The sequence below is a fragment of the Sinocyclocheilus anshuiensis genome, unplaced genomic scaffold (genome assembly GCF_001515605.1).
Source record: "Sinocyclocheilus anshuiensis isolate Anshui unplaced genomic scaffold, SAMN03320099.WGS_v1.1 scaffold160, whole genome shotgun sequence".
In the NCBI taxonomy this organism is placed as follows: Eukaryota; Metazoa; Chordata; class Actinopteri; order Cypriniformes; family Cyprinidae; genus Sinocyclocheilus; species Sinocyclocheilus anshuiensis.
Genome location: NW_015554119.1, coordinates 1,699,659 through 1,713,253, shown reverse-complemented (window position 1 = coordinate 1,713,253; position 13,595 = coordinate 1,699,659). Strand labels below are relative to the sequence as shown.

Below are 13,595 nucleotides of genomic sequence, written 5' to 3'. Positions count from 1 at the left end.
TATATATATATATATATATATATATATATTGTTTTGGTATTGTTTTTTTGATAAGAAGAAATAAAGTCATGCAGGTGTGGAACAACTTGAGAATGTTTTTCTTGTTTTGTTTTTACTTTAACTTGCTACTAATACAAGTGACCTAATTAAACTTTAATTTAATTAGTTCCTGAACTTCTGAAAGTTTTTCATCTTAAAAATGAGATTAATTTGTCCAGGTGTTCTCGTATGTTTAGTTTTATCAGTTTGATGTATTCATTCAAGCTATTGTTCGATTTCACACCATGTTCAACTCTTTCTCAAGCTGTTCGCTTCTCATCAGCTCATTTCCACGACTCTCTGTTTGTCTCAGCATCTCCATGCGCCAGGGCACGACTCTCTCCCGGTGGCGTTTCTAAGCCTGGAGGAACCTCGCATGGCGAGCAGGACCTGTAATTTAGGCCTGGCGAGTAAAAGCGTATAATCACAACCGAGTCTTATTTTAAAGAGTGAGAGAGCGAGGAAGGTTGGGTTGGGTCGCTTCTGCGGCGCGGCACAGATGAATGCATTATTACAACTCGTCTTTGATCCGAACACATGGGCACTTCTGCACACAACACAACAATCTGGAAACCAGCCCAGTGTCACCGCATGAAAACTCTACGACTGCGTTTTAACACGGTCACAGTGCATGAGCTTGACAAACGTCTCCGTGGTTAAAGCGCCTGCATGTCTTTGATCCAGACGCTTGCGCTAAACGGATGTCTTGGTGTTTTTGCCCCTCAGCATCTAGTGGTTTTAAGATACTGAAAAACAATGCATCTTAAGACCCCTGTATTATGTTCTATTTCATTGTACATAGGCGTGTTTCACTCCATCTCGAATCGCGCTCGCGGAAAGCACTTGAGAAACAGTGTCTCTTCCGCGGCTCGGTACGCTTTCAAGTCTCGAGCAAGACTGTACGACATTCACATTACATGATTTGACTGATTTTTATGTAGAAAGGGCGACAGCGCACCGCATTAAAAGAAATGATCATTCATGTTTTCATAACCGCTGGCCAAATTCAAAAACTAAACTAAACTTAAATCATCTTTGAGAGCAAGGGGGCCCCCTGGTGTTTCGGGGCCCTACGAAGCTTACGTATTTTGCATATAGGAGGATCGGCTCTGATTGTACATAGGCTATATCAGGTTTTGAAACGCGCCAATCTTTTGAAAATCTGCCGTGTCCGCTCCCGTTTAAAACGTGCTGCCTCACCATGCGCATGCGCAAGGTCATGAGTTCGACCAAAAACTTTTTATATAGCAAGACGTGTGCACTCATATTATCAGTGTTGGGGAAAGTTACTTTTAAAAGTAATGCATTACAATATTGCGTTACTCCATAAAAAAGTAACCAATTACATTACTTAGTTACTTTTTTTATGGAAAGTAATGTGTTACGTTACTTTTGCGTTACTTTTTAATTCTGGACAGGGCTTGCTTGTTTGTTTTTAAAATAAAAAAGTAATATGTCAGAAGCAAAGACATTGGTTAATAGAATGGGATTAAATACAAAAAGGATATTTGTGTTGTTTAACATTTAATTATTGCAGGTTTGTGTCATATTCTGAGTTGCATTATTATTTTTTTGTGAGTGAGCTGAATTAATGCATAATCATATTTATTTTAGAACTACAGTAACATCTGATTTCTCTCAACATGGGGACAGGATAGCTATCAATCAATAAATTGGAAAAAAAAAAAGTAACTTGCGTTACTTATTTGAAAAAGTAACTCAGATATTCTCTTGTAAATTAAAAAGTAATGCGTTACTTTACTAGTTACTTGAAAAAAAAGTAATCTGATTACGTAACTCGCATTACTTGTAATGCGTTACCCCCAACAATGCATATTACTATGAATAGAAGAACATGCAACACACAATATGACGGAACAAGTCCAAAGACAGGCAAGCCAAAATTGCATCCTGAGTAGGTACTACATTTTAATTTTTAACTTGCTTTGTGACTATTAAAAAGTATGTTCTATATATCTATGAATATCGGTAGTATTAAAATTAGGGCCCGTTCACGCCAAGAATGATAACTATATTAGCATCCTCACCAGCGGACAATATCGTCTGTTTATTCTAAGCGCACATTCCTCTGCCGCTTTAAATTCTCGTGCTCATTAGCAGGATTGATTCTGATTGAGTAGTCTCGCGTAGCCAGACCTTCAGACTGACTGCAGAAGGTCTGGGAACCTTGGCCGATTTGAATGGCAAGGACCGCCCAAGAGGCCATATGACAGACAGATAAAGCAAACAATCACGTTTCGGTTTGTGCCGCGTCATGTTTAGGGTCGTGGAAATGTCCCCACAATAACAGACCGTGTGTAAAACTTTTGGATGTATTTTAAAGATTCTATGCCGTGAACTTTATATATTTCACATACTTTTAAAAATCCAGCGTTTAGTTGATCCTGATAAGCGCTCATTATCACAGTTGTAAACACGACGGCCTTCTTCTAACATGAGGGGGTTTGGCATCATGGCATATTTGTTTCCAGGCGGAACGTTAAAGAAAGCGATACGCACGTCTCCTGGAAATCCTGTATAATTCAACCAATCCGATGACGACTTCGAAACTCCCGAAGTGTTTCCAATTTTGTGTGCCGTATGCATCAGACGTTCAGCCAACGGTCCATGGGCGTGATGTCTGAGGCTGAGACTACTGATTGGGTGTCAATGCTTTTATCGTTCATCAGCTGGAAAAAAATTTCTGAAAGTGATTACAACGATATCGTTTCTCTGTGCCTTTATTGTTATGGTGTGGAGAACGATTTTTAGAACTATCGTTACACTCTAAAAAATGCTGGGTTAAATACAACCCAGTGCTGGGTAAAACCGCTTTGACCCAGCGGTTGGGTTAAATGTTTAACCCAACCTTCTAGGTAGTAACCCAACCGCTGGGTCAAAACAACCCAATTGCTGGGTTTGTCCCTAGCACTGGGTTGTATTTAACCCAGCATTTTTTAGAGTGTATCTTTATAGTTATCATTCTTGGTGTGAACAGGCCTGTAGGGTAGGCGATTAAAGTGAAACATTACAGTTCAAAGCACATAATATTACAATAATAATGCCTTCCATTCTCACTCGGTCCCCTATTCAAGTACATTATATAAGACTTGGTCTTGAATGCTCAAAATAGCTGCCTGAATACATTGCAAATATAGCCTCCGAGTGAACAGACTTTTCTAAGAAAGGGACTTTGGTTCGACGCTCAGTAGGCATATACCTCAAACTTTCGATGAAGCATCTTCCAAATTTCAATGTAATGTTGAAAAGGTAATATCTGAAGGACCACACATAGTTTTATCAATAATGTGTTGAAAACTTTAGTAAAACTCTGTGTTAAATTATATGAACCATATAACTGAGTTAATGCACATTCACCTCATTTCTTATAAGGAAACAATGACGTCAAATTTCATTACAAATGCTAGTTTCGTGTTGTTAAGTTACTTTACAGATGCAATCTTGAGTCAGCAACTTTTTATGGCCATTTTGGCCTTGCATTTGTTAAGAGTGATGTTCCAAACTTCAGAAACAACATGCAGATGTTGGCAGCTTCAGCAATTGTGACATCTTATGTGAACCCGGAATTTCCCTGAAGATTTAGCCTGTGTTGTTCACTTAAATATCACAGATTACAGGAGCAATATGCCATAATTAACACTTACAGCCACCAAAAAAGGAGAGATCTAGTCTAGTCAGTGCAATCCAAAAGAACCACAACCAAACACATCTAAGCACAAATGTCAAACTTACAAGGCCTAAGATGACAGAAATGAAAAAGAAAGTGCAGTGACGCACAAAAGATGTTCAGATGTTCAGACTCCATCTGAATACCAAAGACAGCACTTTTCCTCATTATCAGTAGTATAATTAGAGTTAAACGGGCCACATTTCAGAAACTCTCCGTTTTATTTTTTATTTATTTTTTTTAAGTAATATAAAAAATATAAAAAGAAGAAAGAACTCTGTATTTTTCAAAGCACAAATCTTAAGTCACCTCCATTTTCCAGGGTTACAACTTTTCTGAGAATTTTTCAAGATAGATTTGAGCAATTAAAACAAGACCAAAGCTCATCAGATTTACGAGAAATGGTACTCTTTAGCATTTTGTACATACCCCTATAGCTCCAGATTGTATAGTCATTTACTTACACAGGTAAGCGCTCTCTCTCTGTTTCGGTCTGGTTTTTTACTTAGGTTGATGAATTTGAGTGGGTGTCTCGCAGAGGAACTCAGAACCCCCTGAAGACCCAAACACAACATCCTCCAGATCTGTGTAATCACTAAAGAACTCCACATTTCTTAGAACAGAGGAGGGCAAAAGATCTCTTATTTCGAAACCTCGCTGTCTCGCTGCAATGTTTCATGTTTTAAAGCGCAACTTTCTGTGAAAAGAAAGCTTTATTTTTGATCCAAGAGTACTTTACACATAGAAACTAGGCTTTATGGTTTGTGGTATTAATACTTACATCCACACAAAAAAAGCCTACAAAAAACCCTGAAGTGCAAGATTGGAAGTCCCTGTCAGAATCATTATACAGTGCATTTTTTGACCTCTGATTGAAATAAAATACACTAGGGATGATTTTCATGTAACTGTGTAACCTTGAGAAGAAGAAATGTTTTGGTTTTTTGCTATGAGAAGTCGCTGTCTCATAACTATTCATGACACCATGTGACCATTTCCTAAGATGCAAACAGTGCATTGATATGACACCGAAGGGGCTTTTGTGACACTTTAACACCAAAACATTATGGGAAGAATATGGAGAAGAGAAAACATTACCTGGGACCTCCGTCAGTCCAGCACTCGTGCTGTTCGGCCTGAACCGGCCTGCCTGGACTTTCATGTTTGGACACAGGACATCTGTGGAGAGACACACAACATTATGGGTGGACATAATATTGAACGCACACCTCAGTTTTTATGAACTGCACAGCACATCACAGGTGTTTGGATTATGGATAGCAATTTATTTCTACAGTTAGATAAGTAATATTTTAGTCCTATTTAAGTTAATATGATACATTTGGAGTTATTGCAATCTGTGCTTTATTAACAATATCTGGTCTCCTGAAATTTCTAAACACCTGCTTTTATGGAAGCAGACCTCATCATTAATTCATACAGTGAAATTAAATTTTTTGTTGACATTTTATTGTACTGGCTCCAGGTGCCCAGGCAATCTGCCATGGTATTTTGGCAGTGACAACCCTTTTCACTCACAAATATGTAACATTTAAACGTTTTATGTTAAGACTATTGGCATAATTAGGAAAATGGATTTAGATAGCGCTGTGAAAAAAGGCACTTCTTTTTCACATTTGAATTTTCTTTAAAGCAACTGTATGTTTATTACCTTTAAAAATCATTTTGATCATACACTGAATTCTAATAAAGCGAATGGCTTGTTAGAAAATGTCTGTTCTGGGATTATGTAAGATTGTTGAGCGGGTACGAAATTCCGAGAAAAGGGCGGATTGGTTTCCAGCAGCAACAAACGCACATGTACAGCTATGCGCTGTAATAATAGAGATTGTCTTACTATTGGAAGATGAGAGGGTCTGTATTACTTACTATTGGAGAAAGTGTAACGGTCAACTTGGATCACGTGTTGGATCAAGCTGTTTCCTCTAAAATGCTGTTTATTCAGCATAGTGAAGCCTCTCCTCCATTGACATACATTAAAAAAAAGATCTCCTTTCCCACATATAAAAACCAGCATATGCTGGTTAGGTATGTTTAGAAGCATGGCTGCTGGTTTGAGCTGGTTTAAGCTGGTCATGTGCTGGTCCTAAACTGGTCCTGAGTAGGAGCTAGTTACTTAGGACCAGCTTAGGACCAGCACATGACCAACTTAAACAAGCTCATGACCAGCTAAGGACCAGCTCAAACCAGCAGCCACGCTTCAAAACATACCTAACCAGCATATACTGGTTTTGGCAAAGCGGAAGCGTTAGCCCTTATGCATTTTTGGCTAAAGGCTGCAGGCTTGCCTTCAAGTGGCTTCGGTAATAACGACAGCGATATATTTACGACAGGGAAATGCACTCACTTAACTGTAGGGTGTGCCAAAATCGCAAAAATACATATAACTACATACATTTACATTTACATTTAGTCATTTAGCAGACACTTTTATCCAAAGCGACTTACAAATGAGGACAATGGAAGCAATCAAAATCAACAAGAGTGCATACAATTGCTGTAATGTCTCAATATGTTGTTGGCAGACATCAGCTAGTTTAAATCGAGATATACATTTTTTTTAACCTGCAAAAGACATCAATCTTAATAGGAACTCAAACATTCCTTGTCATATTTTTACAAAGCCAAATTATTTGACTTACTATCGACACTGAACCCTGTTGAAAAAAACAGCATATGCTGGTTAGGTATGTTTTGAAGCATGGCTGCTGGTTTGAGCTGTGAGTAGGAGCTAGTTGCTTAGGACCAGCTTAGGACCAGCACATGACCAGCTTAAATTTAAAAAAAAAAATTAAATGATGTCATCACTTACTACTCACCCTCAAGTTGTTTCAAACCTGAATGAGTTTATTTTGTTCTGCTGAACACAGAAGAAGATATTTTGAAGAATGTTGGTAACTAAACAGTTGATGGTAGCCATTGATTTCCATAGTATGGGGAAAAAAATACTATGGAAGTCAATGGCTACCGTCAACTGTTTGCTTACCAACATTCTTCAAAATATCTTCTTTTGTGCTCACTTGAGTAAATGACGTCAGAATTTTCATTTTTGGGCTAAGTATCCCTTTATTATTAAAGGAATAATATCAACACACATTTAAGATATCATATTATATCTATATGTCAGGAACTGTCTCATATGAGTCAACAATAATTATATTCTGAGCAGTAAACATTCCCCACTTTGAAGAGGTGTGATTTTACTGGCAGCTGAAGGAAATGAACAGTTGAGAGTGACTGACACTGTAATATTATCCATCTTCCTCTCTGTGCTTGAAGACAGACTGTTAGAGGATCCTTTCCAAGCCCTCCAGTGAAGACGTGGTGGCATAACTTACGACTCTGGGACGTTGGCACACAGACATGGGGAAAGTTACGGGTTGGTCCAGTGAGCCTATAGAGTTTGGTGGAGTGCTGCAATGCTGACGTCACAGTGGTGATAATTTAGGACGTACAAACAGGCAGATTTCAAATGGTGATGCATAGCTAGTGATAGCAGTGATGACAGGATGCAACACCAGCAGACTTGCTTTACTATGGCATCCATGATGAGAATGTGCTATTTGTAGAAAATAACTTGCTAGTGCTAAGGAAGGATGCTAATATTAGCCTAGATACTTTTGGATGAGTACTTATTGCTTTTGTTTGTCACTTTTAATTGAAAAGAGGGCATAGGAAATGATGTACAGGTGATGTGATTGACAAATGTTGTGTGCCAGAACTGAATCACCCATACAAGCACCATAGCTGTTATCTTTAGAGGAACATAGTTTACACAGAAACAAAAACTCTGTGGTCATTCACTCACTCTTGTGCCGTATGCTGTTATTTTTCTGTGAAACGCAAAAGTAGAAGCTTTGAAGAATTTTTAGATAACTCTTCCATATATGCAAGAAAGCATAAAATAGCTATAAAATTATTAAGTTGTATGCTTTTTTTCAACTACATTTATGATATTTAAACAAAACAAAAATAAATAAACAATCTATGTTGCTCTTCCACATAAATAAAAATAAAATACATACTGTATATAAAATTAATAAACAATCAAAATAAAATTAATAAACAATAAACAACAATTGTTATTTTTGACTGAACTGTTCTGATCAGTGTCCTTCTTGTGCTTGATGACAAACGAACAACTATAATGGCACCAAATGGCAAACTTTGGTTTTAGGATTCCTGGTGTAAAATTATAAACTAGCATTGGCTTCACCTACATTAACTCAGTCCAACCTGAAAGTAGAACAAGTGAAGGGGAATTTTTTGGAACATTCAAATTGAAAGTAAATGGTGTGTAAATGGCATTACAGTAATTATTCCAAGGTTCCCATTTCAATAGAATAATGCACAAAATCACACTATAAAACTGAAATATACCACGGATTAAATGATAAAAAAATGTTCCATCTTCTTTCATGCTCTCTCTCTCCCACACACATGCACACACTCTTGGCATGAAGCAGGCAGACACCCAAACCACAGCGGCTGATCGCGTCCCTGACAATCGTGTATGATCAGACCCTGTAATTTTCTTTAATCACTCCTATAAAAAGCGCTTTGTAGCATTTAAGAGGCCTCAACTTCGCTTCGAATTCCACTTTACAGAGGCTGGGTCACTCGACACAATTACATCTCTGTCCGATACCGTGTCCTCAGCGTGACTCTCCCAAACACCCACACCCCTGCCCTGAGCGAGTTCCTGCCCGATCCAAACATCACCCTCCTGACCACCAAAACATAAAGAGCTCAGCTGCCCACCCTGGGATAAATTAAGGTTGGAGAAAAGGGCACCTGGCTGTCTATATTTGTGATGTATCCATTATGCGAGCCAAGTTATGTTACCAGTACAGCGGACATCCATGTATCGTTTTCAGCTATTTACAATACCAAAAGTTTGGAATAATTTAGATTTTTGAAATAAGTCTCTTTATGTTCACAGAGGCATATTTATTTAATCAAAAATGCAATAAAATCAGTAATATTGTGATTAATTGTAATATTATTTGAATATTTTTTAAAGCAACTGTTGGTTTTTTGTTTTGTTTTTTTTTACCTTGAAATATCAGTTCCAACTCATTCTGATGGTATGCAGATTCTAAAAATGCGAACAACTTCTGTTTCTTTCCCATGCTAATAAGTTTGGTAAGCAGGAATGAAATTCCGCAAAAAAGGCGGATTGCTGTACGGCAGCAGCAAATTCACGTGTACAGCTCCACTGTGATTACCAGAGGCGGACTTAGTGATTTGGGGGCCCTAAGCAAATTTCAGGTATGGGGCCCCAACACAATAACGATGTGCTCTTTTACGCCTAACCCTTATTTTGCTTGCTCACTCTCTCATAGTTTATAGTTTATTTACCTCTTCACAACATAAATAAATAATTAGTCAACCTGATGCTGTTCTAAAGCCATATTAGGCTTATTTTTTTCGGATCACAAAAGACATTCGAAAAAAAATTATTGCATTCACTTCAGTTCATCTGCACGACATTCCGACAATCTCTTATTTACATCGTATCTACACGTTTTTATAATAAGAATATTCGCGAGCTTGCAAAACTCAGCACTTGAAAAAAACTCTGAGTGAGTGAACATTTGAGCGGTGAGTGAAAATGTGACGCTCTCCAGAACACAAATACACACTGGAGCGTTTCCCAAATATGTTTCGCCAATATCAGATGGAGCCCTCGCTTATTGGTAAAGTCCGCCCCTGGTGATAGTGATTTATGACAGTGAATTCCACTTACTTAACTGTAGGGGGCTCCAAAGTCACAAACATACACAAATCTACATACATTTGCTTTAAATTGTAATGTTCAACAGCCATTACTTCAGTCTTCAGTGTCACACAATCCTTCAGAAATCATTCTAATATGCTGAGAAACTTGAGGAGCTCTTTAGTTTGAAGTGGACATCTGAGTAGCACTAGAGCTATCTAGAGCTCTTGTGTGGTCAAAGCAATAATAAAACATGACACATACAGTGGTGAAGCAGTCTTTTGTTGAAGGCACACTCTTTACTTTAACTGTAATTCTTTCTGTATTACTGCAAACAGGTTATGTTGTTCCCTTAACCTTTCTAAAACACAAAAAGTCAATTGCTAACTACTAGCAGTTCTTAGTCATGCCAGAAAACTAAACTAGTGGCCATTGAAGTTAGTTGTACAATCAAATTTCTAGTTAGTTAGTTGTGCACATTGAGTCAGTGAGTTGAACTCGCAAATGATTTATAAATGAATTATTTAGAATGGCTGTATCAACTGATTCATTGGAAAGATCTGACTCAAAAGAATGATTTACAATTGAACTGCTCCTTCAATCTCATGGTTTCTTTTGGGGGACTGACCCCACAATTGGCATGCTGCTAAATGACAAGTAAATGTGGTCATCCATAAAGAGTTGTTTTTGTCATACCTATTTCCTTTGACTGGTGAAATGACAAAGCGATCTAAAGCCAGTCATGCGTCTTTGTTTAAATGGCGGCATGTATGAGTGATTTCAAACTGTGTTCTATCGAGGGCAATTTCCTTCAGCTGTGGCATAAAGGCAGTAATGTAGAGAGTGGCCATGAAACTAAAATGATGGACTGAGCAGAACATAGCCTTCAGATTGCTGCATTTCCACATTGTTTTTCCAAAGACTTTTGCATTTATTTTCTTGTTTGCCCCTTGCTTATTTCTTAAAGCACATCAAATTATGATTGGACTACATAAAAAAATCATATCAGAGATGCTAAGGATAATCAGTTGGTAAAATGACTTTAACTGAATATAAATCATGATGCACCTGCAAAGTGTTTTTAGATGTTGTTGGTTAATGATGTAATGGATGAAAATGCATAGGAGAATTTGCACTGTATTGAGTTAAGATATTAGTCAGCTTATAAAAGACTATTTTGAAATGATCAAACATCATTCAGGCGTAAAAAAAAAGGCCAACTGGTAACGACTGAACAATAAAATTTACAATTAATTTGATCAATTACAATCAATTACATTTTCAATTCCCTGACAATTCAGGCTGGAGAATGATGCAACATTTTATTAGAAAGTGGTGTGTCATATTGAGGACTTTGTAAAATCATACCCGACTATATTTTTGCTATAACTTAAAGTACTCAAACAGCCAGTAAGAAACTAAAACACCCTAGCAACCACATAGCAACATTTAAAACCATTCAGAATGCCAGTATCAGCTACTGAAACATCCAAATTTTCTTGGATCCACTAGGCATACAGAGACAATCCCATTCTATTATTGTGTCCAACCCAAAAGATTCATCTTTGCAGATAGCATATCTGAATCCTCCAGGCAGGGGAGGGGCTTGATCAAATGTGTTCGCTCCTGTTTGAAATACCCATTAAGTTAATCAAAACCAGATTTAGGAAACCGGGACAACAGATGCTAAAGCAAACATGAGCAAATTAGCACACTCTACACTATTACTGTGCACTGCTGTTCTGTTTAGCAGCGTCCCATCACTGATTACTGATCTGGCATGCTGTGGTCATGGGTGGACCACCAAACTGAACCAAAGCCCAGATACACTAAATGATGAAACTACCCAGTCAAACACGCTTTGCACTTTCATTTATTTCAAGTATGCTAAAAATGGCCCAGTGCGCTTCCTTGACTATCAAAGAACTATAAGGAATATTATGCAAATTTTTGCATTATAGCATTATTTTCATTATATTTTCTCATTACAGTAACACATCCTGGTCAAACAATGTTTATCTCTATAGGCATAGCCCACTAGAAATTATTTCAAAACTATCCCCAGCCGGCATATGACCGACCTTCAATGTTGAAATACGGTTGAAATGTCAGTTGTTGTTTCAACGTTGAAGCAACGTTGATACAATGTTTAATGCTGAATGGTTGATCAACTACACTTGTCAGCAAGGGTACAATGGGAACACATATTTAAGGAGCACATTCTTTTCACTACTCCCATAGTATATGATTGTAGAAAATATATATGTTTCATTGAACATTGATGGAACAACACATTTTTGTGGGAAAATAAACTATAGTTTGTTTGTTTGTTTGTTTGTTTGTTTGCTTGTTTGTTTGTTTGTTTGTTTGTTTGTTCTAAAAATTAAAAATGTGTACAAAAAAGTACAATTTAAATGGATAAAAATACAATTAATTTGAATCATATATGCCACAATGCAAAAAAGATAATAATAATAATAATAATAATAATAATAATAATAATATGAAAATTGATTCCATCTCATGTTAGAATAGGAAATCTAATTTTCTTATATTTTTTATTTGCCCAGAAACATAGATAATCACATTATATGTAATCACATTTCATAAATTGATATAATACTAATTGTGCTCTTAAAAGAGGTAATGCTTTTGATCTTTTTACATAAAACAAATTAAAAGCCAAAGTTAAAAAGTAAAAACAGTATGGTGAAGCCCAGTTCCACTTGAAACATTAGGACTGTAATTTTCAGGGCAAAAATAACTTGGACCTTGGAGATACCATGTTTTCTAGCCACCAGTATTCTTAGACGCCTACGCTAGTGCCAGACGATCTTGGTTATCACAGAACTGGACTTAATATGCAGTTCCAGCCTTTCTAAATGCTTAAAGGATAATCCCTGATAGGACAACAAAGTCTATAGCTGGCAGTGAGATCTTTGAGCTGATCTTCCTGCTCTCTGAGTCATGTATGTGGTTAGTCATTCAGAGGAGGACCTTGGAATCGGGGCAGGTTCAAGGTTTGGGTTTACAATTAATCAGTTTATCTCTTTCTCTTTTTATCTCTCCATCTCCCTGCCAAGTCCAAGTGGTTCCCTATCTTCCCACAAGGCTGTCTGACTTAAATTAGGCATTGGAAAAAGCTTGTGTTACAACCTCTTCAAATACCAAGGATTGTTTAAAGAGTGTGCCTTTAACAAAAGACTGCTTCACCACAGTACGTGTCATGTTTCATTATTGCTTTCCTCTTGCTACACAAGAGTTCTAGATAGCTCTAGTGCTACTCAGATGTCCACTTCAAACAGCTCCAGGTGTTGTCGCTCTCCCATTTTCGCTAATTTTAGTGAAGAATGCCAATTCTGGTGTGCTAAGCATCCATCATCACTAAAACATTCTATGCGTAGAAATAATTTGCATTTGAACGGTCAGTCCAGGCCACATATTTCAACAGTTCGGGTTTATTTATTTTTGAATCTATATTCATAGTTTTAATGCAAGCTTGTTGTTTGTAATGGCCTCCAAAGACTATCCCACATGTACTTTTAGGTTATCTTTGCCTGCGGAGCAGATGTAATCTGGAAAAGCACTTGAGCTTGGAGTTTTTCCGTCTCTTGTACTTACTACACACCTCTACTCAAAGCTCACCGAGGCAAGAAAAGAAACCACAAAAATGTACGGGCCAAAGAGCTTCCAGTTCCTGTCCAACAAGTCTTGTATGGCACAGAACAGACCTTCTTGTGAATAGGAATGTGTGCCAACAAAAGCAGATTAAATGACTGATGTTTTAAGTTAACTGTGAAGTCGATTACATGTTAAGGCAACTCCCACCTATATCTGACTGTGTAAAGAAAGCCATTTCTAAAGGTTCTTTATTGGCATCTACAGTTCAGTCAAGAACAGGGGTGTCTAGATCTGCTCCTGGAGGGCCAATGTCCTGCAGAGTTTAGCTCCAACACACTTACCTGGAAGTTTCTAGTAAGTCTGAAGACCTTGATTAGCTGGTTAAAGGAACACTCCACTATTTTTGAAAATAGGCTCATTTTCCAACTCCCCTAGAGTTAACCAGTTGAGTTTTACCGTTTTCGAATCCATTCAGCCGATCTCGATATGGCTAAAAAAAATAATCTT

At 37.5% G+C, this 13,595-nt stretch overlaps 1 protein-coding gene across 1 annotated transcript in view; it reads right to left on the bottom strand.

Annotated features, from left to right (window-relative positions):
• The window catches only part of col22a1 (collagen, type XXII, alpha 1), a 68,445-nt gene that overhangs the window by 47,928 nt on the left and 6,922 nt on the right, over positions 1–13,595 (bottom strand). The window contains exon 4 of the mRNA XM_016462398.1: positions 4,826–4,906. Coding sequence (XP_016317884.1) covers positions 4,826–4,906 — 81 coding nt within the window. The remainder of the gene's footprint in view (positions 1–4,825; positions 4,907–13,595) is intronic.